Source organism: Xyrauchen texanus, chromosome 14 (genome assembly GCF_025860055.1).
Source record: "Xyrauchen texanus isolate HMW12.3.18 chromosome 14, RBS_HiC_50CHRs, whole genome shotgun sequence".
Classification (NCBI taxonomy): Eukaryota; Metazoa; Chordata; class Actinopteri; order Cypriniformes; family Catostomidae; genus Xyrauchen; species Xyrauchen texanus.
The window spans coordinates 27,334,847-27,362,054 of NC_068289.1; the positions used below are offsets into that span (position 1 = coordinate 27,334,847).

Below are 27,208 nucleotides of genomic sequence, written 5' to 3' on the forward strand. Positions count from 1 at the left end.
CTACATACAAACACGCATACAACATTGAGGCTATGCAATAGCATAATACCATACTATTATTGAAATTGGATGCAAGTATGGGAATTGTAAGGAATTCTGTTTCTAATTTTGAATCCATTTTTGTTCATTCCTTAATGATTCCATTGACGATTCTTCTAGTTCTTGTGAGGAAGTACCACTCTGAGCGATTCAGTGAGTTAGTGGTTAGACTGATTCAAACAGATAAACCATGAGCCTATTTGACTGATTCATAAACAAGAACCGGTTCATCAGTGTCATTAATTTATAAATCGGGCTACACTGGTCGCTTTGTATGTTTGTTGTTGATTGCAGTCAGTGAGGTAAATGCAGTGGAAAGGTGTTTTGTCTATATTTTGTATTAAGTCGTTTGTATAATGTCCAAGGGCTGTTAACAAAACTGAATGTTGAAAACTAAATTTAATTCCAGCATTTTAAAAAGAAATTCAAAAATGCTTCTCGATTCCCAAGCCTAATGATAACTGAATGAGACATCCTAAATCAAACATGAACCATAATAAGCTCATGTGACAATAATGTAGCATACTGTTTGAAATGTTTATCATTATGCATAATGCATACTGTTTCTCAACCTTTAAGTAAATAGTCTGCAATATACAGCGTAATCTGTGCAGTATGCAGTAAAGAGCAGTTTAGTATTCCAATCCAAACATAGACTATGGCATTTCAAAGGGCAAGTAGCTAATATGCTAAAAACATTTAGACAGTTTAAGACATTATTTACCACTCTTATAATTTCTTATCTTAATCCAGTAGATGCTTTGCAAAAGTCTAAAATTGTGTTTATTGACTTGTTGCTGGATTGTCCAACTTTACAAATAAACAAACACTGTATACAGAATGGACTGCTGGGATTACTGGAAAGGTACTGGAGGATGGGTGGTCAGTAAATATTTCTAATCTCAATTTAACTGTCTGATTAGCGTTAAACCATACAGTACATCTGTTCACACAAGCACTCTTTCACAGGTCCCCTTTACAATATGACTGAGTTGGCCAATCAGAACAACTCATGCCATACCTTACTGCTAATCCAGGCCATTTGCTCAGGTCTTCTCTTACATTAATGTATTCCAACTAAAGCCAGTTTAAAGAGAGTACAAATAAACAACTGTTTGGCAGGTACAGTGTGACAGCCCACTATAGGGAATCTCATTAAATCCTGAATATATTCATAACCCTGTGTTTAAAGGCTCCCAGACCAGCTGGAGGTTTGCTGTTGGGTCCTTTAAAAAAAATGTTAAGACCATCTTTCAGTAACCACCTCTTTGAAAAGTCTGCTTGTGACGGTTCACAAACAATCTGTGCTGAAATGTGCCACAATTGTTATGATCAGGCATAAAACCTTGTTTTAACGTTGGAATTCTTTAGAATATGTAGAAAAACAGGTGCTACACACAGTCAGGAATGTCACAAGGTTTGCCAGACTTTCCCACATTTTACTCTTATTGATAGTTCTTCTGGTGTTAGGAAAATTACATTTGCCACTTCTGGGTGGGTCTAGTTCCTGAGTACAGACTATTGTGCATCATTGATGTGTAAACGTGAGCAGTCATGTGTTCAATTGTATAGATCAGTCTGACATCAGTCAGTTGCAGAAGCTCAGAGTGAGATGTTTTGCAGCTTAGTTTAAACAAACAAATTTTTGTTACATTAGTTTTTCATAGTACAATGAATTTGATTACTTATTGAAATGGCCCATTTAAAGAAAGTCTGGGCTGCTTACCTGAATAAAGACACAAATATTGAAACATACACATAAAAATAAAATTAAAGGGATATTTCACCCAAAAATGCAAATGCACTTACCCCCTTATGCCGTCTCAAACTCATATGACTTGAAAATGAAAAGTCTCATTGATTAGATTAATCAATTATGTCCTTTTTGGAGCTAAAAAGTTTCGGACCCCATTACCTAAAATTGTATGGGCAATATCACGTTATACATTCTTCAAAATAAAATTGTGTGTTCTGCAGAAGAAAAAGTCATACAAGTTTGAGATGGCATGAGGGTGAGTAAATAATTAAATCAGTTTCATTATTGGGAGAACTATTTCTTAAAAATGTTCAATTAAAAACACAATTAAGCTTAATTTTATCTTGACATTTATTTATTTCTAAAGTTTATTTCCAACAATGTATACAAAAGCATAAAATTATATAAAAGGTTCAAAAACACTTATAATATAAATACATCTAAACAATCTTGTGCACCTAAAAGCGAAACTACTGAATCACATTTCCATCATCCATTCTATCTTCTAGAGCTTCATTTCCAAAAGAGCCTTGTTGAAATCGGTACAAGTGTAGTATGAGATCTCGAATCTCTTCCCGTTTCCCTCGCACCTGTTGCCGTGGAAACCAGCTCTCCAATCTCAAAGGCAAGTCAAAGTGTATAACAGGATCCTGAAAGCCATTGAGGTCAAAGTAGGCAATTACACACATTGTATATTTGAAAAGCTGGTGCAACAAAAGGGTATGAATCTACCTGTAAAAAGGTTTCTGCATATTGCAGTAGGTAAAGGCCACAGTCACTGCTGTTGTCCTGTAGGGGGACTTTACAGTGTGAACCAACCATGTGGTCGACACTAAAGTCACGATAACCACCTCTCTTCACCTCCCACTCCATCTGCAGGTATCTTTAAAAACAAACAAAAAAAAAAACAACTCCTAATTAATGTCACTAATATTTAAAAGAAACATTATAACTTTAATAATTAAGGGCTGAAATCACAACCAAATAGACCTTATTTCACTGGTGTAAAATAAAGATATATAAAATTTAACCCTGAGAACACAACATAAACATGAGGTAGTTTGACTACAGTCAGAGCTCAAACACTCACTCGCGCAAAAGTTTGAAGATACGCTCATGAACCGACAACTTCAGTGAGTCCATGATGAGAATACAAGGTCTGGAAAGAAAAAAAAATACACAAATCTCAGCATTTAAAGACAGCAGTAAAATTAAAAAGTGTTCGTTTAGTCGAAGACGTGGCCTGGCGGGTAGTACAAGTACTGTTCAAGCTCATGAGGCATTGCCCTATCCCAATCCCAATCTCACCCCCTCCTTCTCCATATCATTTAGATGCGGTATAATGAGCAGCAAAATACTTTTCTTGTAATACTCCATGACTGCATAATAAAACATTCAATTACATAAAAATAAAATTTACAATAAAAGGCAATTAATAAAATACACCAAAAGTACAATACAACAATAGAAAATGCCAATAAACAATCCCCTTATATATCTTATGTAGTACTGCAATTTCTAAATGTAATACCATACCGTACAAGACAAAGTTAACAATACAACTAAACCAAACAAGAAATACTTCAGACCAGCTTTTATTAGAAAGATTAACAATTAAAGATGAACTATTATCTTTTCCTCCAAAGAAATTCTCTCTTTAATGGAGATAAGTCTGAGGCTATTAGAAACACACAGACATACCTTTTACAGACAGTGTGTCTCTTGCAGGTATTTTCTGTACAGTTCTACAGAGAGAGAAAGAGGCACAAGACTCTCCTGTTACTGTGCCTGTCCAAATTATATAAAATAAAATGAAATCCAATGAAATGGAATCAAATCCAATATTTCAGACTGGCGAGCCCAGACAGTTTTTACTGTTTATGGTGACTTACTGGAGGATCAGAAGATGTACTTGGTTTTATACAGCTGTCATCTAGATTAAGAAAAAAGGGTGTTCCAGGGTGTTAAGACAAAGTATTTTTACACTTTCTAAAACACTTACTACATTGTAAGCGATTTTCACATCTTACCTGGATCTTTGTCCTCATCACTGTTGGATTTGTTGTCTCCCAGGATTTGACCTTCAGACTGGGACTCACCCAAACCTTCCAACCCATCACCCTGCACTGATCCCATGTCTTCCCTCTTCACATACTGGGGCTCTTCCAACCCGGGGAAACAGATCACCACAAGATACCAGTGAGCTCTAAAAACAATAAACAGACATTATATAAAAACACATATTATGGCTATAAAATATAGCCATAATGTGTCGATAAAAAGGCAATTAATAAACATGCACTCTCTGAACACTTTATTAGGAACACTATACTTATAATTGGTAGAGCTTCCCTTAGCTTTTTAAAAAAGCCTCAGTTCTTTGTGGCATGGATTTCACAAGATGCTGGAAACATTCCTTTGAGATTCTGGTCCATGATTGCATCACGCACTTTCTGCAGATTTATCAGCTGCACATTCATGCTGCGAATCTCCTGTTTTACCACATCCTAAAGTGTTCTGTTGGATTCAGATCCAGTGACTGGGAAGACCACTGAAGAACGGTGAACTCATGGTTAAATTCATGGATCCAGTTTGAAATGACTTTTGCTTTGTGGCATGGTGCATTATCATGCTGGATTTAGCCATTAGACGATTGGTAAACTGTGGCCATGAAAGGATGCACATGTTCAGCAACAATACTTAAATTGGCTGTGGGATTCAAGCAATGATTGATTCGTATTAACAGGCCCAATGTAAGCTGAGAAAACATTCCCCACACCATTACACCACCACTACCAGTTTGGACTGTTGACACAAGGCAGGTTGGATCCAGATTCATAATCTTGGTGCCAAATTCTGACCTTACAATCTGTGTGCCTCAGCAGAAATTGAGATTCATCAGATCAGGCTACGTTTTTCCAGTCTTTACCTGTACAGTTTTCGTGACGCTGTGCCCACTGCAGCCTCAGCTTTCTGTTCTGCTGACAGAATTGGAACCACACGTGGTCTTCTGCCGTTTTAGCCCATCCGCCTCAAGGTTCATAGTGTTGTGCATTCTGAGATGCTGTTCTGCTCTGGCACCAATAATCATGCCATGGTTGAAATCATTGAGATCAAATTTTTCCAATTCTGATGGTTGATGTGAAAATTAACTGAAGCTCCTGACCTGTATCTGCATGATTTTATGTATTGCACTGCTGCCACATGATTGGCTGATTAGATAATCGCACAAATGAGTAGGTGTACAGATGTTCCTAATAAAGTGCTAAGTGAGTGGAGATATGTCCATACAAACAGACAATAAGCAAGACTTAAAAATGCATGAATGTCATTGCATTAGAAACCAAGCATCAATTCAAGATATTTAATAAATTATGATATTTAAGTGTGGCTAAAGTTGAGCCACTGGATGTGCACACATTTATGTAGGCAATACCCACTCTTGATTGACAGGCACAAACAGGAAGTCTTTGTCAAATATGTCTACATGACGGGTCCATGTCTTTACTCGCTGATGCCTTCTGACCTGAGCTCTGAAAGCACATAACGAATCATAAAGTAAAATCAAATAAGACACTCTTGCCTTTAAATATTTGTATTTAAATAAAAATGACCAAAGGGAAGACAACTTATTTTAATAATACAGAAACTAAACAAACATAAATACACACAAAAACATACTCACGGTGTACTTGTGCTGTCCTCATTAGCATTGTCCCGGCGTGTGAGTTGTTTATAGAAAAAACTGCTAAAAACATGTGATCTATCTACTGATGCCTGAGGGGCCTTCTGCACCAAAAGATACCTGAAATACACACACATATAAAACAGTCTGAAACACATACACCAAAAACATGTAAGCAATATTAAATACCTTAGCAGTATATAACTGAAACATTACATTTAACTTGGAAAAGTGCAAAAGAATGCGACTTGAAGTTGGAGTTCCAACTTGGAAATCTACAACTCCAATTTCACCAGAATGAACAAAGTAAATTATAAATAATCACTTTTTTTTTCTCCCCAATTTGGAATGCCCAATTCCCAAATGTGCTCTAAGTCATCATGGTGGCGTAGTGACTCACCTCAATCTGGGTGGCGGAGGACGAATCTCAGTTGCCTCTGCGTCTGAGACCGTCAATCCTTCAATCAAATAGCTTTCCAGACCGAGAATTCAAGCCAAAAGTCTGGCTATACAAGACAAGCAAGATCTCACCCTAAACCTGTTTCTAACCTCACCCCTTACCAAATAACTTGCAGTGGTGGCTCAGTGGTTGAGGCTCAGGGTTACTGACCAGAAGGTTGGGGGTTCAAGCCCCAGCACCACCAAGATGCCACTGTTGGGCCCTTGAGCAAGGCCCTTAACCCTATCTGCTCCAGGGGCGTCGTATCATGGCGGACCCTGCACTCTGACCCCAGCTTAGCTGGGATATGTGAAAACTAATACATTTCACTGTATATATGCAAAAAACTGTGTGTATAATGTGTGACAAAAATAAAGGATTATATTCTATTCTATTAATCTCCATCCAATGATATATTGAGTAACTGAGCAATGAGTGATTAGTCTTACTTAAAGTAAAAGTCAATGATGACATCATTAAGGAACTCGCCGCTGTCTAAACACTCCAGGTCCTCAGTTGTCACGGTGATGGCTCCTTTTGAGGGCGGAGGTGGGAACTGAATCAGCCTACATAGAGTTGAGTGGTGATTACTTAAGACTGAAGTACAGAAAACATGCATAAATGCTGAGGTTGTGTTAAAGCAATAAGCCTTTTGAAGTTGTGCATTAGAGATTTTAAAATACATGGAGTGTATAAAACCATCTTAACTGTGGTAAAATCACTGTAACGCACAGCCTCAAAGATCTTAAAAATAACATCACGGGTCAATTACATTAATAAATATAAAAACTCATAATAAAAATTATTGTATCTGTAGTTCATTAGCTTAACTGATAACTGGTTGCCATATGAATGCAGAATTTAAATGATGTGATGTGAAACTTCTGCATACAACAGCTATATTTCCAACAGTTTCAAACGGGCCTCAGGCGATCAGATTTTAGACTGAATATTGTATGACAACAGAATTTCTAGAACAATCAGTTTTATAATATGAATTTTTTTGAGTTTCATTTTGATCTTGTGTACCTGCGTGTGGGACCACAGTGATGATACTGTGTCCATTCTGGCCCAGGTGTGGGTGCCATTAAAACACTGTATGAACCCTGAGCTCTTCTGTGGCACAGCGTGTAGACTGACTTCATTTGAACATCAGAATCCTGAGACTGTAGAGACACAAATACAATCCTATAACTGCCATTTCATGGAAAACAGGATTTTTCTTGCACTTTTGAAATTACAGAGCTTGACGTACTAATGTACATTTACATATGAAAGTATTAAAGTGTCATGACACACTAAAACGTGTTTTTGTAGATGTTAAAAAATCTTAATGTGTTGTTGATTAGGTAATAAAATGATAGCAGGCATTAGTTTAATTTCAAAGCAAAAGTGGATAATTTAGGGGATTTTTTGGGCATTTTTGAAAATGAGAAAATGTCAAGTGATGTATATGTTTAGATTTACACTAGATTTGAGTTAACATCATTGGATTCTCTTAATATAATTCATGGGATGGGTGGTTTCTCAGCCAGTCAGAGGCGTTGATCGCGAATATGAAATTGCATGGTTCAAAAGTACAAGAGAGTTGCATGTTTTCCACTGTTAAACTGACAGAGCGACATGTTATTCATTAAAAACTGACACATTTGAAATGTTTCTGTGCAACAAGCAGTTTGAATGGGAGGATTTATCAATTTATGGAGAGGTGGTCTCATTTGAAACAGACAAGGTCTGATGCGGTACAGTAGTCTCAACATCATAAAAACCATCCCCATCCAAACAAACATATTTGTGAAACAACATTGAGGCAAAACAGTCTTAAAAGTAATTTAAAAATGCAAAAGTGCATTTTCATGCATTTTAATAATACAAATTGTGAGTGGCTCATTATTTATAACCTCTTCAACTCTGGGGCACTTTTGGGCTTTAAAAATTTAAAAGGTCACCATTTACACATACTGTGGACTAATTTCCAACAATTGGCGTTCAGAGTGGTGGCGCTCTAAACCGTTTTTGCCCTCACATATGTGCTCATCCATAGATATTAAACATCCATAGACCCTCGTGGTTTCATCAAATATCTCGGCCTCTGAGTGGACTAGAAGCTCAATTTATCATCAGTAGTTGATAACATGTTTCTGATGATTTGTTTAGTATGCTTTTCCTGCTGGACTGCATATTTTGTTCTGGACATCCAAGATATAACATTTTATTATTAACACAAGCAAGCTCACAGACAAGTAAAAAAAGGCAAATTTTTGGGAAAACGAAATAAAAGGTACTTTTTACCTAATGTAAGTTATACATTTTTTGCTTTTTGAGGCTTACAGTAGCAGTGATTGGTGCCTAACAGAGGCATTTGTATTTGATTTCTTAAAGAAATCATATTTCACTTTGTGATTCTTTTGAAAATATTTCGAACTTTGTTATTAGGGCAACAGAATACTGTACAGTCACATTCCTGGGTATGTGAGCTTCCATTTGATCATTTGTCTATTTATGAGCTATTTGAAATACTTTTAGATTCATATTAATATTTCTACCACATGACCTCTAGATGGTGCAGATTTGAGCAGAGAATGATTTCAGGCTTGATTTTGTTATTTCATGTAAGACAAATGCAGACATTATGGTTATCTGTGAACAGTTCAGATTCTAAGCTTTCAAACGATATATACCTGTCTTAAGTATTTGGAGACAAACATTATATGCGTACATTTTTTGCGACATAGCGCCCCCTTTTGGAGCAGCTGGTGAGTAACCAAAGTTGTAACAGGTCATCAAAGATATAAAATGACCAGTGTGTATTTTTGCATTGTATTGTAAGCTTACAAAAGTGTATTTTTTGCATGAAATTGTGAATTACAGTGTGCATTTGTACGAAACATAGATACTCTTAACTCAAAGCGAAATAAAGCTGACAGGATGAAAAAGACGGTGTGTTCTCTCCCATCTTCCCCCACACTTGCTTGCCATGCTCACTTAGTTCACATTTTTCAAAATTCTGCTGAGAGCTGAGTTGTGCTGAAACAGGGGTTTTTGTGACACTTAAAAGTTTCAGTAGCAGGATCAAAAAGAGGGTGGAAGATGGTCATGTACAACTAAATGACACTTTCTGGTAAACTAAACTATTTTAACATTTTAAGAGGGTGGCATGGAAGAAAACTAAAATATGCTAAAAAATTGCAGAATATGGCCATTTTATAAGCAGAAACAAGATTCCTCACATGCAAACATGAAAACAAAAACCAAGCATTCAAGACACAATGTTTTGTCTCAACCTTCACAGTAGATGCAGATACAGCAGTGTTGTTCTGCGCATCAGATTTGGGCATGAGCAGTTGCAACAGGTGTGTATCCTGGGAGGTCTGCAGCAGTTTCAGACTGTCTGACTGTGTGAGAGGGGTCAAGAGGTCTGGGTTGTCCTGCTTTAGACCCATCATGTCCATTAATGAGACCAAGACAGCCCTTTCAACACCAGAAACAGGTTCAGCCAAGCACAGTAATACACAAGTACTGCCTTCAGCTGTACATACACAGCAAAACATAAACAAACAAAAGAAGAGAGAGGAAAAATAGAAAATGGTGAGTTTTGTCAATATGAAAATAAATCTTTTCAACAAAGCAGTTTTAGCCAGTGTTTTTGTCAATAATGGATGGATTAACTTGAGTCCACTGTATCAGGGAATCATGGGTTAAGCAAATCTGTTTTGGGGGAAATGTGCATAACAGAATTATATTACTCATAATCAACATGTTTTTTATGAATTTACATTATAACACCCTAGTTGTTTTTTCAAATAGTAATTGTATTGAATTGCTATTTATTTAATGTAGGAGAAATGTTCTTTCTTGACCAAGGACCCAAAAATATATTTTGTGTTTACCTTTGGCCACAGTAACAAAACCATGCAGCATGCCATATTTGCTACAGTATATTTATCAGTCAATTTCAAATGAGGACTATAGAGAGGACTTGGAAAATCGCACGAGTCATATGAACTGCTTTAATAGTGCTGTTTGGAGCTTGACAGTAAAAATAACCATTCACTGAAAAGATCAGCTTTGAAATTCTGCTTAACATCTCCTTTAGTGTTTTATGAAGAAAATAAAATATTACTGCACTGCAATGATATGCAGGTGATGGACAAATTACAATTTTGGGGTGAACATTTTTTTTTAGCACTACAGCATGGAACAATGTAGACAGTGGAGGTAGCTGACCTGGACGTGTGCCAGACTGAAAGACAGACAGGTCGTTGTGTAGTCTGTGGGCCTGAGAATCAGACAGCCAAAAGAGGAGCAGAGAAGGGGGCGGGATCTCGTCATCCTTAACCAATCCACACCTCTTCAATGCAGTCCCCTCCCACACACTGTATTTACGCACGTTAGCAATCGCTAAAGAAATTTTCACTGAAGAATCTAGAAATGAGCACAGAACAAGTAAAAAGCTTTAGACTGAAGTTTATAACAAAATGTCTTAAAAGATTGACAGAACATAATAAAGGTCCTAGAGTTCCTATTGTGCTATATAACTGTAATGATGAGGGAAGACAGACAAGAGTGCGGATCCAAACGCGGGCTTTATTGGGATAAAGGACAAAATAAACAAACACTAGAACAAAGCAAAGTCCACGATGGGAAAACAGGCAGGAGCGCGAGAACAGCAGGGGAACCTTGGACGGACAACAGGGTAACCATGAACGAGTAGACAGACTGACAGGGAACACAGACAGAGGGCGTTTAAGCAGACATCGGAACTGATACACGGAAACATTATACTAACATTAACGAACGACAACCACAGAACCAACAGACAGGGCTTAAATACACAGACAGAGAGCAAAGGAACCAATGAGCAAACAAAACCAATGACAGATTAACGAAGACAGGTGATAATAATGAACAGTGAGCGGGAAAGCCCACAGAGAGACAGTGGAGCTAAACAAGTGACAGAAGTGAACCTATGGAGTGCAGAAAGAGACAGAAGCAGAAAACAGAGAACACAGGGATCGTTACATAGCCCCCCCCCCTCAAAGGGACCGGATTCCAGACGGTCTCAACAAACTGACATACAAAAAGACAAAAATATTCCAGGCGAGGGGAGCTAGAAGAGGGGAAGAAAAAACAGACAGAACGGGATACAAGGAACACAAGGACAGATCAAGGAGGTACAAGAGACACAGAGACGGATTCAGGAAGCACAAGGGGCAATTAGGCAGTCCATGGAGGCACAGGGGCCAGACAGGCAGACCAGGGAGGAGAAAAGGGAAATGAGACAGTTCACTGGGGCAACTAGGCAGTCCATGGAGACACAAGGGGCAGACAGATAGACCCGGGAGGCCGAGAGGGCAGGTAAGCAGTCTCTGGGGGTGTGTGCAGGGAACCGGGTCAGGTGGCCCGGGGGACGTCCACCGGGTAGGGACAGGTTTAGGAGGCCTGGGAGGTGGCCGTAGAGCAGGGGCCTGTTCAGGGGGCCTGGGAGGTGGCCACAGGACAGAGGCTGGTTTAGATGGCCTGGGAGGTGGCCACAGGACATGGGCAGTTCGAGGAGGCCTGGGAGGCGGCCACAAGACAGGGACAGGTCCAGGGGGCCTGGGAGATGGCCATCGGACAGGGACAGGTCCAGGGGGCCTGGGAGGTGGCCATCGGACAGGGACAGGTCCAGGGGGCCTGGGAGGCGGCCTCAGGACAGGGACAGTTCCCGGGGGCGAAGCTGCGAGGGGCTCTGGAGACGAAGCTGAGGGAGGCTCAGACGGCTCAGGAGGCGGAGCTGAGGAAGGCTCTGAAGGCTCAGGAGGCGGAGCTAAGGGAGGCTCTTGAGGCTCAGGAGGCGGAGCTAAGGGAGGCTCTTGAGGCTCAGGAGGCGGAGCCGAGGGAGGCAGAACCATGGACACCTCTGGAGGATCAGGGGGCGGAGCCGTGGGAGGCTCAAGAGGCAGAGCCGAGGAAGGCAGAGCCGAGGAAGGTTCGAGGGGCTCGAGAGGTGGAGCCGTGGGAGGCTCAGGAGGCAGAGCCGTGGGAGGCTCAGGAGACGGAGCCGAGGAAGGTGGCGCCGTAGGAGGCTCTAGAGACGAAGCTCTGGAAGCGAAGCCGATGGAGGTGGCGCCGTAGGAGGCTCTAGAGGCGGAGGCCTGGAAGGCTCTGGAGGTGGAGCCGTAGGAGGCTCAGGAGTCTCTGGGAGCAGAGCTGTGGGAGGCTCGAGAGGTGGAGCCGCAGATTGCTCGAGAGGCGGAGCCCTAGAAAGCTCTGGTGTCTCTGGGTGCAGAGCCGTAAGAGGCTCGGGAGGCGGAGCCGTAGAAGGCTCTGGAGGTGGAGCCGTAGGTTGCTCGAGAGGTGGAGCCGTAGGATGTTCGAGAGGCGGAGCCCTAGAAAGCTCTCGAGTCTCTGGGTGCAGAGCCGTAGGAGGCTCGGGAGGCGGAGCCGTAGGAGGCTCGAGAGGTGGAGCCGTAGGATGTTCGAGAGGCGGAGCCCTAGAAAGCTCTGGAGTCTCTGGGTGCAGAGCCGTAGGAGGCTCTGGAGGTGGAGCCGTAGGAGGCTCGGGGAGAAGGGCCGTGGAAGACTCCAGAGGCTCTGGAGGCGGAGCCCTGGAAGGCTCGAGAGGCTTGAGAGGCGGAGCCCTGGAAGGCTCGAGAGGCGGAGCCCTGGAAGGCTCGAGAGGCGGAGCCCTGGAGGGCTCGAGAGGCTTGAGGGGCGGAGCCCTAGAAGACTCGAGTGACTTGAGGGGCGGAGCTCTGGGAGACTCGGGAGGCGGAGCTCTGGAAAGCTCGGGAGGCGGAACTCTGGAAAACTGGGAAGGTGGAGCTCTGGAAAGCTCGGGAGGCTCGGAAGGCGGAGCTCTGGAAAGCTCGGGAGGCGTTGGCGCTTGGACGGTCATGGCTACAGACGCTGGCTCAGGGACGGTCGAGGCTACAGGCGCTGGCTCAGGGACGGTCGAGGCTACAGGCGCGGGCTCAGGGACGGTCGAGGCTACAGGCGCTGGCTCAGGGACGGTCGAGGCTACAGGCGCGGGCTCAGGGACGGTCGAGGCTACAGGCGCGGGCTCAGGGACGGTCGAGGCTACAGGCGCGGGCTCAGGGACGGTCGAGGCTACAGGCGCGGGCTCAGTGACGGTCGAGGCTACAGGCGCTGGCTCAGGGACGGTCGAGGCTACAGGCGCTGGCTCAGGGACGGTCGAGGCTACAGGCGCTGGCTCACGGACATCTGAGGCTACAGGCACTGGCTCACTGACGTCTGAGGCTATCGGCACTGGCTCACTGACGTCTGAGGCAACAGGCATGGGCTGGTTGACCGTGGTATGCGCGAGCTTGGGTTCGCTGGACGCTGGGGGCTGAGCCACGGGGGGTTCTGGGGACGGAGCTGCGGTAGACGGAGGCTGGAGAGCAGAGACCCTTCCTTTTCTCCTCTTCCTCCGGGCGGATGAGGCTGACAACGCTGGAACGCTGTTCGTGGTTGGCGTGGCCTCAGGCTCGCTGGCCGTGGCTGGAGTGGGCACAGGCTTGCTGACTGTGGCTGGAGTGGGCACAGGCTCGCTGACCGTGGCTGGCGTGGGCTCGCTCACAGTGACAGGCGTGGGCACTGGCTCGCAGACCGGGGCAGGCATGGGCACCGGCTCGCAGACCGGGGCAGGCGTAGAGAGCCCAGAGGCGGGAGCCGGGATCGAGAGAGGAGGTTCCCCGGCAGCGAATTCCTCCACGACGAGACTCACGTATTCCTGCCAGGTGTAGTCTCCAATCTCCGGCAAAACACAACACTGGTGTGTAGGTACCCCAATCCTGTAGACGGTCTTCAGGAGGTTGTCATCCCAACCGGTGTAGCCGGCCATGCAGGAGAAAAAATGGGAGAACTCACGGATGTTTAGCTCCATAAGCGTCAGTCCCACGAAGAAAGCCGCTGGATCCATTGTGGGTCGTTCGTTCTGTAATGATGAGGGAAGACAGACAAGAGTGCGGATCCAAACGCGGGCTTTATTGGGATAAAGGACAAAATAAACAAACACTAGAACAAAGCAAAGTCCACGATGGGAAAACAGTCAGGAGCGCGAGAACAGCAGGGGAACCTTGGATGGACAACAGGGTAACCATGAACGAGTAGACAGACTGACAGGGAACACGGACAGAGGGCGTTTAAGCAGAAATCGGAAATGATACACGGAAACATTATACTAACATTAACGAACGACAACCACAGAACCAACAGACAGGGCTTAAATACACAGACAGAGAGCAAAGGAACCAATGAGCAAACAAAACCAATGACAGATTAACGAAGACAGGTGATAATAATGAACAGTGAGCGGGAAAGCCGACAGAGAGACAGTGGAGCTAAACAAGTGACAGAAGTGAACCTATGGAGTGCAGAAAGTGACAGAAGCGGAAAACAGAGAACACGGGGATCGTTACAATAACAAGAGTAGACAAAAAGGAAACACAGTAATTGTTTAAAAATAATTCACACTTAATCAGAATAGACGTACAATTTCTGGTCCTCTAGTGCAGTGATTCCCAAACAGGGGTACGTAAGAATTAGATTTTGCTATGCTGAATTAATAAAACAAAATGTATGAATTAAAAATAAACAGGGATTTAGGGCTGGGTGATAGGACAATGTAATCGGATATCTACGATGTCTTACAAAGCTCCCAATGCCAATTGCGAACAGACGATGATCGACGATATAGGCAAAACCATGGATCTGGGATGACACAAAATATGTTTAACAGTGGCCAGCATGTGAAAATAGCACCCGCCACCCGCAAAATGTGATGAGGCTCAATCCAGTTCGCAAGCTCCTCTTCCAAATTAATTTCCTGCACGGGTAATTTTGATAATATACCCGCAACAGGTGGGTGACCTTTAAGACATCTTGGAGTGACACGTGACAAGAAATGTCATTAGACACAAAGACACGCGCTTGAAGAAACACATTAATATATTTTTAAGAACAGACAAAAGGGGGGCATGGGTAGCTCAGCGAGTCCAACCAGGTCTCCTAAGCAACCAAATTGGCCCGGTTGCTAGGGAGGGTAGAGTCACAAGGGGTAACCTCTTCGTGGTCGTAATTAGGGGTTCTCGCTCTCAATGGGGCATGTGATAAGTTGTTCGTGGATCGTGGAGAGTAGCATGAGCTTCCACATGTCTCTGCGGTGTCATGCACAGCGAGCCACATGATAAGATGCGTGGACTGACTGTCTCAGAAGTGGAGGCGATTGAGACTTGTCCCGCCCGGACTGAGGTGAGTAACCACGCCACCACGAGGACCTACTAAGTAGTGGGAATTGGGCATTCCAAATTGGGGAAAAAAAAAAAAAGTGCTTGTGAAAAGCAGTCAATGCTTGTGTCTGATTCACTGTTTGTTCAGAGGCTTGCAGCACGAGCCTGTCATGTAGAACTAGCACATGTAAAGAGTTGACACTCTTTTTCTCTATTTCATTCGTCTGAAAACTGTTTGCAAGAATAATGTTGTCTATAAGAACGCTTCAAATTATCTCCGATCATCATGGGAGATGCTGTGGCTTTAGTTCACTTTAATTCCACGCGGTTAGCATGCATTGTGAATGCAACTCTGTAGGTTCAGTAATATATATCTTTGTATTAAAGAAACAAAGCCGAAAGTGATTAAATCATAAAATAATACAAGACACATTCACCTTGAACATAACATGTAGTTTTCTTTTCTTTAGGCAGCATTAACTGTAGTCTATTACCCAAAGAGAAAGCAGTGAGAGAGAGAGAGAGAGAGAGAGATGAAAAAAAACAAACTCTTAATCGGCAGTTCTCCGATACGCCGCAGCTTGTTCCTTGGCCACTCCTCCACCCTCTATCGGACGACAGCCACGCCTCTCCGGGCGGCTCAGAGACAGACCTCCAGCCCCTGGCGGACGGAGCGCCCCGCCGTGTTCTCGGGGAACAGAAGGGGTCTCCCCCGCCCCTGGCAGCGGTTCTCCCGCTCCAGGCGGTCGGCAGCGAGCCCCTCCCCGCTCGGGTTTGGCGGTCTCAAACCCCACCGCGGTTCAGCGGTCGGTAGGTGACTCCTGCGCCCCTGACAGCGGCCCTGACCGCACCAGGCGGTCGGTTAGGAGCCCCTTCTCCCCTCGCGGTCGGCGGCCATAGTCCTTTTCCAGGCTGCTGGGCTCCTCGTCCCCCCGCAGATGGCCGCGGCTGCTCTGTTGGGGTGGACGGTAGTGGCGAGAACTCTACTACGGCGTATCCCTCCTCCTTCCCGGGTTTGCGGCACCAGTGCAAAGGGATCAATGGAAAGGAGGAGACGAGAATCGGCTTGTCAATATAAATAATAGTTTAATATAAAACTTAAACAAAAGACAAACACACACATGACGGACATGTCCGTTAACGATCTCTCTCTCCCGCACGATCCTCTGCAGTCGACCTTTATCCCTCTCGAAGGCTTGATTAGCCTAATCAAGGGTGTAGGATCACGACCCGGCACCGCCCTCCGCCCTGCCACATATTGTCTTTACATTTATAATTGTCTTTAGTTCTTAATCTGTAGGCTAGTAGTAATTTTGCACCTGGTGTCATTGAAGGATGCTTGCATGATGGCAAATGGAGCTGTTGGAGATGGTAAATGTTTGGATTTGGGGAGGTGGTTATATAAGATTTTTTTTACAAATCAAATACAAGGGATTAGGTCTGGGTAAAAATACAGATTTTCTTATTCATCTTCATTTGAACAATCTCAATACCCACTCTTTATATACTGTATATATATATATATATATATATATATATATATATATATATATATATATATATATATATATAAAGCCTTTGGTACAAATTTTTGGTTTTGTGTCAATATAAGGGGTACTTGAGCCTTACTGATGGTACTGTGGGGGTACTCACAGCAATATTAATTGGGAAACACTGCTCTAGAGACAAAAACAATTGGAACAAAAAGACGTTGCAAAAACAATTTTCTGAAAACCATCTTTATTGGTTAAAAACTGATGTCCTGCCCCAAACTCACACCACTGGTTGAGCTACTGCTATGTTTGGCTAATTACAATTGTTTACTTATAGTTGTCGCTGCATATTAAGCAGGGAAAGGAGAAGTATATGAACATTGAAAAAAGTTCACACTTCACCTTTAATTAAATGTCATAAAATATCAGATACTAAATAGCACAAATTTAATTTGCAGACGCTTTTCAACACATTTACCTGTCAATGAAATGTTGATCTTGTCAGTTGTTATCTGAAAAAAGAACAATAATAGTACATTCAATATCAGGGATACTTTAAAACAGATGCAGAGCCAAGAACATTCATTCTCCATTTACTTCCCACACATTTATGTAAACCAATACTGTCTTATAATTCACAATTTTTAAGGCTGGGTAATTTAATGTTCCAATCCACCACATTATCCTATAGCTCTCACCTTTATATTTCCACTGAATGCAGCACTAACTCCACCCATGTGAAGGGAAGACAGTTGTAGCTCCATCATTGAAGAACTCTGAAAACATACACAAACAAGCAATAGGTATTTGCAGAGTTTTTACTGCATGCTTTGTCATAGCTAGGAACCACATGTAGTTAGGTATGGTAGCCAAATGGGTAGAAACTTCCGCACATAACACTATACTTGTGTGTGAGTGAGTGTGTGTGCATGTTTATGTGGTTTATGAGGACAATTTTTTAGGTTACAAACTGGTAATTACAACAAGGGTATTATGCTATAAATGTGGTTTACGAGGACATTTCTAGTGGCCCCATAATTTCAAAAGCTTAAAAAAAACATTAAACAATGTTTTATTGAAAATGTAAAAATGCAGAAAGTTTTTTGTGAGGATTAGGTTTATGGGTTGTGTTTAGGGGATAGAATCTATAGTTTGTACAGTATAAAAATCATTACGTCTATGGAAAATCCTCATAATAATAGGTAGACCAACATGTGTATGTGTGTGTGTGTGTGGTAGCATGTAAAAGAGACAGTGTGCCATTAACAACTGTTAAGATCTAATACACTGTGTGCCACAGCAACAGCTGGTCACCTCCAAATTTTAAAAATTATGAATTAGACTGGGTTATAAAAAATATATATTTTTTGAACCAAACACATGATGATGTTGATGACCTTGATTTGAGCTCTAAAATATTCATTGTCATGTTAAAGACTATTTTTATCACTGATTTATTGTTTTGACTGAACATAAATAATTTAACTCCAAAAACTACTACATAAGTGGGTCATAATGTTTTTAAATTTTCAGCGTTGATTTTACTAAACATTGTAAACAATTCTATATGGAGGTGAGGGTACAATACACTTATTAGTAGCTAAAAGCGTCATCTAATTAGCCAACGTATTTAACAGATGTTGCAATTCTGTGGAAATCTGCAGTTTTCTGCAGAGTTCTGCACACTCAAATTCTGGGCCTTGTCATGATACTAACCTGTGAATAGATCTCTGTTATGTGTGGGTAAAGCACTGGTATTTTTTTCTGCTCACAAACTCTTGTTGGCCTCTCCACTCGGTGTGTGTCTTTACCGCCCTCTGGTGCCTGGATGTTTAGGACAGAGTCTTCACCATTTTCTCTCTCCTCTCCCTCTTCCTCTTCACTTGAGAGAACAACTGAGAGAGGTAAAGGTTAAATGATTGTCTTTAAATTGCAACTGTACTACCATACGATTTCATATGTTCAAGCTAAAAATTGAACACTTTATTAAGTACACCGGTACACCTACTTATTCATGTGATTATCTAATCAGCCAATCGTGTGGCAGCAGTGCGATGCATGAAATCATGCAGATACAGGTCAGGAGCTTCAGTTAATGTTCACATTAACCATTAGAATGGGGAAAAAATTTTATCTCAGTGATATCGACCCTGGCATGATTTTTGGTGCCAGATGGGCTGGTTTCAGTATTTCTTTAACTGCTGATCTCCTGGGAATTTAACTGAAGCTCCTGACCCATGTCCGCGTGATGCACTGCTGCCATATGACTGGCTGATTAGATAATCAAATGAATAAGTAGATGTCGGAGAGTGTATTATTATGTATGTACTATTTTTATTATATTTTTAAGTATTTGTGTCTAAATTAAATGTTTTGTATTATTGAATATTTTTGTGTTTATTTAGTAAAAAAAATGGCTTGATTATTTTTAACTAGAATGATAATTTACTTCTTGCATAAAACCTTTTAAAGCTACTTCAGAACAATGTCTGTTTGGTCAAAACGATGGTTCCTATGATACAAAAAAACACCTTTTTAGGCAATGTCAATTAGACCTTACTATGTAATATGTTAATTAAACTTCTTGCACAACTACGGTAAACATCAACTCAGCATTCCTGTGATATTGGACATCACTAATCACTTACTGGGTTCAGGTGGGTTGGACATAGAGGATTGCCTGATGAAGCTCCCCCCCTCTACACATCCTGGGGCAGGCTCTGAGTCAGCAACCTGTTCATCTGAGAGGCTGTCCAAACGAGATCTTTTGAGTGGGACTTCCCCATCGGCACCAACTGAGAGGCGTAGCACACTTCCTCTAAACCCTTCCACCTCCTGTATTACCTCTCCATTCCTGCAGATGTGCTTTACCTTCTCATCTTCTCTTGCTTCCTCCTGGCATTCTATAGTATCTCTCTTATTGGCTAGATGCTACAAAAAAATTATTCAAAATGTATGATCTTCAAGAAATAAACAGATCATAAAAATATATCCAATGACCCCTTTAAAAGTGTATATGAACAATGATAAAACAGCAACGTTCTCTAATACGTCTGTGGTCATTCTTTTTCCAAACATTAATTATTCTGACTTTAGAGACAGATCTTTGCTTACCTCACTACTTGGTTTTGTCTCTTGTGCTGCTAACAATGATGAGGGGCTGTGTCCAGACTCACATATGGATGAAACTGCTTCCTCATGCTGTGTAGATCCTTCAAGAAGTAGTGCTTCATTCTCTTCAACAGAAGATAACTTGGACAATTTAGGCAACTGCTCAATAATCTGAACAGACTGTGGGGAGTCACTTTCTCTGGATGTACAAGAGTCACTTGTTACTTCAGATGACTCTGATTGCGATGAGTTTAATTGATTGGATTGGGAATGTTTTATTTCTTTGCATGGACTTGATTCATTTTGAGTACATGATTCCATAGGATTATGGGATAGTGAATTAGCTTTGAGTTCAGTCGAGTCTGTTCCTTCTTTCTGAGTTACACTGGTTCTCTTTTTTTTTAGGTCAGTTTTTGAGGACTGATCACTCCATTTCTCTTTAGCTCCCCTTTGACTTTCCAATTGGTTTGTCAATTGAAAACTCTGCCTGTTACTTCTCAGCAAGCTCTGCCCAATCTCTGTCTGAAGGACATCCTCTAAGACAATCTTGATCTGACGCCTAAGGAAAAAGTAAATCATTAGTGGTAAAGGAGGTAAAGGATAACAAAATTTTTAGAAATTTCAGTCAGGATTTAGAGAAAACCTTTGGGATACCAATGACTTATTAATGGCAGAGGATTCTTGAGAGAGCTCCATTTTTGTTTAGCTTGATTTAACTGTAGCATTTAATACAGTTGATCATTCAGTTTTAATTGATACATTAGAGAGATGTTTGGGAATATCTGGGGTGGTTTTAGATTGGTTTGTTTCCTATTTGTCAAACAGGAAATTTGTAGTGTAGGTTGGAGATGAAATGTCCTTCTATTCAACAATACATTGTGGTGTTCCGCAAGGGTCCCTGTTCAGGCCAATTTTGTTTTTTCTATATATGTTACCTCTTGGTTCTGTGATTCGAAAATACAATATTAATGCTATGCAGATGATCTATAGTTATTTGTTGTTGAATCCTAATTAAATTACTAGTTTAAATATTCTTCAAGAGTGTATAGCAGATATAAAAAATGGATGCCATGTAATTTTCTGCAGTTAAATTCTAATTAAACAGAGGTTGTTATAAGAGATCATGTTTTTTTTTTTTTTTTAATCAGATTCAGTCAGAACTTAATCAAGTGGTCCCAAATATTCAGCATGTGGTGAGAAATTTGGGAGTCTATTTTGACACAAAAAATTTTTTTGAACATCACAACAGGAAGTTAGTTCATTTTTGTTTTTATCAGTTAAGGTACACTTCCCAGATGAGATATGTTTTGAGTTTTAGAGATACAGAGAAGCTTATTCATGCTTTTATTTCACATTGCCTAGATTATTGTAATGACCTGTTTTCAACTTTATATCAACAAACCTTAGCACAGCTACAATCAGTGAAAAATGCTGCAACTAGACTTTTGACACAAACTAGGCCTTTTAATCATATTACTCCAGTTTTAGCTTCTTTGCATTGGTTACCAATTCATTTTCAGGTATATTTTAAGATTTTATTAATTACATATAATTACATGGTTTGGCAGCAGATTATTTAGCAGAACTTTTAAGACCTTACAAAAGAGTTAGACCTCTTAGATCTTATTGTCGTAAACTTTTGGCTATTCCAAGATCCAGATACAAAACAAAAGGTGATTAAGCATTTGTAGTGAAGGTCCCAAAAATTATGGAACAGCCTGTTCTGGGATATTAGATCTGCTGAATCCGTGTCTGTTTTTAAGTCTTGTTTAAAAACTCATTGGTACAAACTTGCTTTTACTACCTTGTACATTTTTGTTTTTAACTTGTGTTTTACTGAGTGTTTCAATTTTATGATTTGTGAAGCGCACTGCGCTAAATTGCTAAAAAGTGCAATATAAATATAGCTATTATTATTATTTGCTTTTAATTAATTTTAGAGATTTTAATAAAAAAGCAAAATAATTATAAAAAAAAAAAGATTAAACTTTGGCAAAAAAAGAAAACCTGGTCACAGTACCATTTGTTCTATTGACAGGCAATTTCACTGGCAAATGATAGAACAGATGAAACAATACCTTAGACTTGCATTGAACGAGAGACCCAAGCTATATCTAGGGACAGAGACTTGACAGAGGGCTGTTTGATTTGCATGGTGGTGGTCAGTTTTGCATGGGAAAGCGCAACTCCCATTTTCTTCAAAAGATGTAAAAATCTAGTTGAGTTATACATTTATACCTAGTTATTGAAATGACTCTAAGGTTGCTGCCACATACCATTACAAAATATTGCACAAGCTTCAACAATCATACAGTTGGTAAAATAACACAGTAATGGCTTAAAACACACTTACATTACTTGAGGATCCATAATTGCTCAACAGACAGTATGAACGCATTTTGTCAATCTTGCACAGCATTTGCTCTTTATTTATTTATCTTATTAACTAACAGCAGAACAGCCATTTCAGCTCTCTAGCAGTGCACAGATGGTCAGCATGCACAGACGGTGCATGAATGATAAGCAAAAAAATATGGCAGAATAGGGTAGATGTGGGCCATATCGTGCAAAACAGGTTTATTCTTGCTCTTTAATTTTTTTTTTTTTTTTAAAAAAAGGTTCATTATATAAACATTTTCCTTCCTAGGTCAACCAAGACATTTGCAAAAACATTTTCGGCATGATTCTGATGTCACACCTATGAGTACAGAACCATGACAGCATTTACACATGAAAACCTATTCAGTATTTTGAAACTTGACCCAGCTTTATAAATGACAATGGACATTTTTGCCTGTTTTCATTATTAAAAATGTGCAAGCTAGATGAAAAAATTAATTCCTTATGACTTTGCATCTGGCAGCACAACTTTAGCCTTAAGAATAACTCACTTCAAAAGTTATGATCATGCAAATGTGCTCATTGCCTAATGAGAACATCATCATTTCCTCTAACAAGAAACAGGTGGCAATTAAGAATGTTAAACAGCTAGGTTAAAATCAGCAGTTTTGTTAATGGATAATACCTTAATACTTACATAATAGTCATTATGTATATAAAAAAAATAAAAGGAAAAAAGGGGCAAATCCTTACAGTTGTTCATACAATTGCTAATCTGAGAGGATTTTTAGCACATAATGCATGTCTTACTGATTAGACAGGTCCAATTAAACAAGGAATTTGAAAGTGCATTAAGATTTCAATTTAATGTCATTTTGAAAGAAAAAGAATGACGCAAGTCCTTGGACATAAAACATTTACAAGTGTATTACACATTCACTTGACAAGATGTTATTAATTACATTTGAATAATAATAACAATAATGACAGAGATCTATATCTGTTAAATTTATTGCAAGAAGTAAATGATTCGAACACATTGGTTAATAATGTGCCCATGCAACTACATCCCTACATGTTTACTGTGAGTGGCCAGAACAGGTTGCACACATAGGATCTGATGGTTTGTGTGCCATATGGAAGACCAGATTAAATTAGAATATCAACATTGTACAAAAAGCACATTACCTGTCGATTTTTTGCCATCTTTTGTGCTTTAGATCACTGGTTGTTTGTAATCTGTTATCTGACTGAGAGGACATACCATTTGAGGCCAGCTGTGTCCAATGGATCTAATAAAAGAACATAAGAAAACACAATATTATAAAATGAAAACTACCAAAAAGATACATTATATATAATACATATTTAAATATACTAGATAAAAAGTAAACTATAAAATTATTTTAATTGGTCCTTTCAAATTTCATCCCAAAATGATTTTTTTTTAATATATGTATTTTTCATAAGTATCCATTAATTTTTTTGCATCATGTGATTATTTTCACCCTCTTATCCCACTCCCAATTCTCAATACTAAAATGCAAAATATGTATTTTTTATTTTGAATATATATATATATATATATATATATATATATATATATATATATATATATATATATAATAATTTTCTTATAAAAAACATATTTACAAAAATATCCATAAGCAATAGAGTAGTTGCTTTATTACCATTTAAATAATTTCACAAAGCAAAAACAATCTTCATGGTCTTAAAAACAGTCGTTTCATTATGCAAAATGTAGTATCTTATTTTTTATTTCTTTTGAATATGGAGTGAATTATGGCCAGGACATGTTTTCGTGAGGTTTACTCTACTAGCATTTGTGGAACATTCAAAATAAAGTTATATGCACTAAAGTGGTCAATGAAGTTTGATATGTAGTTCTTTACTTAAGCAATAAGGCACTCGAAGCTGTGCCATATTGTAAATATATTCATGGCTTAAAGGCATTGTTAGGCATGTCACGAAGCAGAGTGCCAGCAACCCCTTCAGCAGTGAAGTGTTATTAACAATAACAATAAAGGATAAGTGCCTTATTGTTTTTATAAAATGGTCAACACATAATAAAAATATTAAAGGTGCTGTAAGCATTTTTCATGGAAAGGTATGCAAAAAATTGACCTACTCCCTGAAAGAGTTTAATTAAATAGGCTAAGTGTTGTAAGAAATCACACAGTATTTGTGACAGCACTATACTCTGCAAAAATGTAAATAAATGTGTCCACGGACAATGATGCTATTGAACTGTCAAACATTTTGTGTGTTCTCGTATTAGTTGCAGCGAATTATTGAGGCTTACTGCCATTTTTAAGCCATGTTGTTCACAACAGTTATCTGTTGAGGGCGTTATTTTGCTACCGTTGCTTTTAATATAAATTTCTGCTCAATGTCGCTTTCAATAAAGATTATTTTGGTATCTTTAGAGAGCTGGGCTTTGGAAAGATGGGGCGTGGCTAATGGCTAAAATCGCTTACAGAAACTTTAAAGACACAAATGTTCGTTAAAATGTTTGATTTTGTAAGTAAACAGTACTGACATTAAAGAGTTAACAGAACGTTGCTTGGCAACAAAAATAACTCTCAGCTATGGGTGATGTGGAGTGATATGAATAAAAGTTCAGTGAAGAGGTCAGAGCTGTACTTTATCATGAAATACCAATCAGTATCCAGAACCAGAACTATCAGTTCCATGAGCGTTTTCCTGTCCATCTCATATTCACCTTGGAGTGGTTCTTCTTCCGAACTTTAGACACCTCTGCATCCACACACTCATCATCAGCTGAGGAAACTCTCCTAGGGATCTTAAGTGGACTTTCAGTCTGTTATACAGGCACATGTTCAAAGTTTACTTGAATATCTTAAAATATCCTGATTTCATAAACATCACTATATTGTTTCATGCATGGACCTACCTGATACCTACCTGATATTTGTCACGTTTGAGCTCAGGTGAGATAGCCAGAGCTCTCCTCCGATCCAAGGAGTTAGACTGGGGGCTGCATTTTTCATGAGGCATTCTGCAAAGAAAGGTTTCAATGCCTTTTTTAGATGACAGAAACAGCAGAGAGAAAGAGGATACAGCGAAATCTATATATTCTATTGTCATAAGTCCAAAGACAGCTGAATCAGCACTGCTTTATTCATACAACGTGAGATGATGAAATAAAATATTTAACCAGATTCAAAGCTTCTTATCTGTTCACTCTATCTGTTCACGTGTATCAGTGCTGTTCAGCACATAACGCTGTAAAAACTAACATTTACACACATGCACTTAAAAAAATCTTTAAATTACTTGTTAGCAAAATACAATGCTCTGGTCTGTCCTCACATACGTTCATATTAATAAAGAATACCTACTTTTCAAATAACAGACTCAGTGTAAACTGTAAATCATGGTTTATGAAGATAATTCAGATGATGAACATAACATGAGCACATGAATATTTGGATAAAATTCAACGGATGAAAACTTCCGCTATTCACAGGAAGTCCTGTGCTCTTCTTCTTTGGAAAAGTGATTACGTTAGGTGGTGTTCGTCATCTAGTGGCATGGAGAGCATGCTTGGTCAAAAAATAAACACCAATCAATTAAAATCAAAACACTTTATTGTAACTTCATCATGCACAAGAGTCATGATGAGTGAAAAACCTGGGTGCGTGAGCCACAGAATAAATAAATAGGGAGAATGGGGTAAGATGAGACGATTTGTACATATGTTCTTACATGTAAAAATAAGACAGAGGTTAAATTAATCGAGCTACCTTTATTTCAAGAAATCACTTCATAAAATGAGTATGTCACAGAAAGCCACAAACATATGGCCAAAAATGTGATCTATTGGCTCAACTTCCCCCAGGTTTTGGGTACGTTGCTCCTGGTCAGAAATACAAGACGTCTGGGGGTAAGTTAACCGATTAAATTTTTCCAGTGACAAATAAAAATAAATTATAATAATACCAATTATAAAAAGATAAATAGATAAAAATAGATATAATTGATAAAAAATCTATTGATTCTTAAATATACTATTTATTTAATAATTGTATCCCCCTTTCCCCCCCTTTCAATAACATTAAGCATTGTTATTGCCTGTAAATTATGGAACGATTTAGACCAATCACATAGCATATCCTACAATAAATATTTCGTCCAAAAATGAAAATTCTCTCATAATTTACTCACCCTCATGACTTTTACTCACCCCCATGACTTTCTTTCTTCTGCTGAACTCAAACCAAGTTTTTTAGAAGTAAATCTCAGCTCTGTAGGACCATAAAATGCAAGTGAATGGTGGCCAAAACTTTGAAGGTCCAAAATGATTATAAATGCAGCAAAAAAGTAATCCATATGACTCCAGTGATTAAATCTATATCTGCAGAAGTGATATGATAGGTGTGGGTGAGAAATAGATTAAAATTAAAGTTATTTTTACTATAAATCTCCACTTTCACATTCTTTTTCTTTTGTTTTTGGTGATTCACATTCTTTGTGCATATCACCAATTACTGGACAGAGTAACAAAATGTATATTAAAAAGCACCTAAATATTTATCTGTTTCTTACCAACACTTATATCGCTTCTGAAGATATGAATTAACCACTGAAGTTGTGTGGATTACTTTTATGCTGCCATTATGTGATTTTTTTGGGGTGAAATATCCCATTAAGGCTTTGCTCTTTTAGGTCCTCTTTCAATTCCCAAAAAAAAAGAAATATATATATATATATATTCAGTGAGTTAAGATGAAAGAATAAGTTAATATTTATAAAACAGTGAAAGCTCCACCGTTCTGTTACTTGCCAGTAGATTATGATAAAATATTGCAGAAATAATAGTGAACCAGTTCATTATTATTTCCACAGTATTTCTCATATTTCAGGCTGTGATCACATTGGTATCATGGTGAATCCAAATCCTTGATTCTTTTCTTAATTAATTTAACGGCACATTTCTATTTGAAATCTCCAGAGTCTGTTGAGATTCTCTGAATATTGTATGAATATTTTAAGTTTAGCCAGAGATTGAGCTGTAAGATTCATATTGTTTAAGCAAATCCTTTTAATTTATAGATTATCTCTCATGAGGTATGATCTCACAAACAT

At 39.6% G+C, this 27,208-nt stretch overlaps 1 protein-coding gene across 2 annotated transcripts; it reads right to left on the reverse strand.

Moving 5' to 3' along the window:
- Positions 1-2,144: 2,144 nt before the first annotated feature.
- On the reverse strand, positions 2,145-25,610 carry LOC127655114 (sentrin-specific protease 7-like). 2 transcript variants are annotated; one of them, XM_052142744.1, is made up of 21 exons: positions 25,462-25,610; positions 25,025-25,118; positions 24,822-24,920; positions 23,267-23,370; positions 19,742-20,297; positions 19,276-19,558; positions 18,344-18,522; positions 17,326-17,403; positions 17,106-17,139; positions 10,147-10,344; positions 9,204-9,448; positions 6,949-7,085; positions 6,369-6,485; positions 5,481-5,600; positions 5,236-5,328; positions 3,826-4,001; positions 3,688-3,728; positions 3,497-3,540; positions 2,886-2,954; positions 2,528-2,678; positions 2,145-2,445 (listed from the first exon to the last, which is right to left on the reverse strand). In XM_052142744.1, exons 2-21 carry the CDS (start codon positions 25,115-25,117, stop codon positions 2,266-2,268), a joined length of 2,997 nt encoding a protein of 998 aa, XP_051998704.1. In that variant the 5' UTR covers position 25,118; positions 25,462-25,610; the 3' UTR covers positions 2,145-2,265. The 2 variants fall into 2 exon arrangements, with proteins under 2 accessions (XP_051998704.1, XP_051998705.1); XM_052142745.1 differs by lacking the exons at positions 23,267-23,370; positions 24,822-24,920; positions 25,025-25,118; positions 25,462-25,610 and adding an exon at positions 22,092-22,201.
- Positions 25,611-27,208: the final 1,598 nt, after the last annotated feature.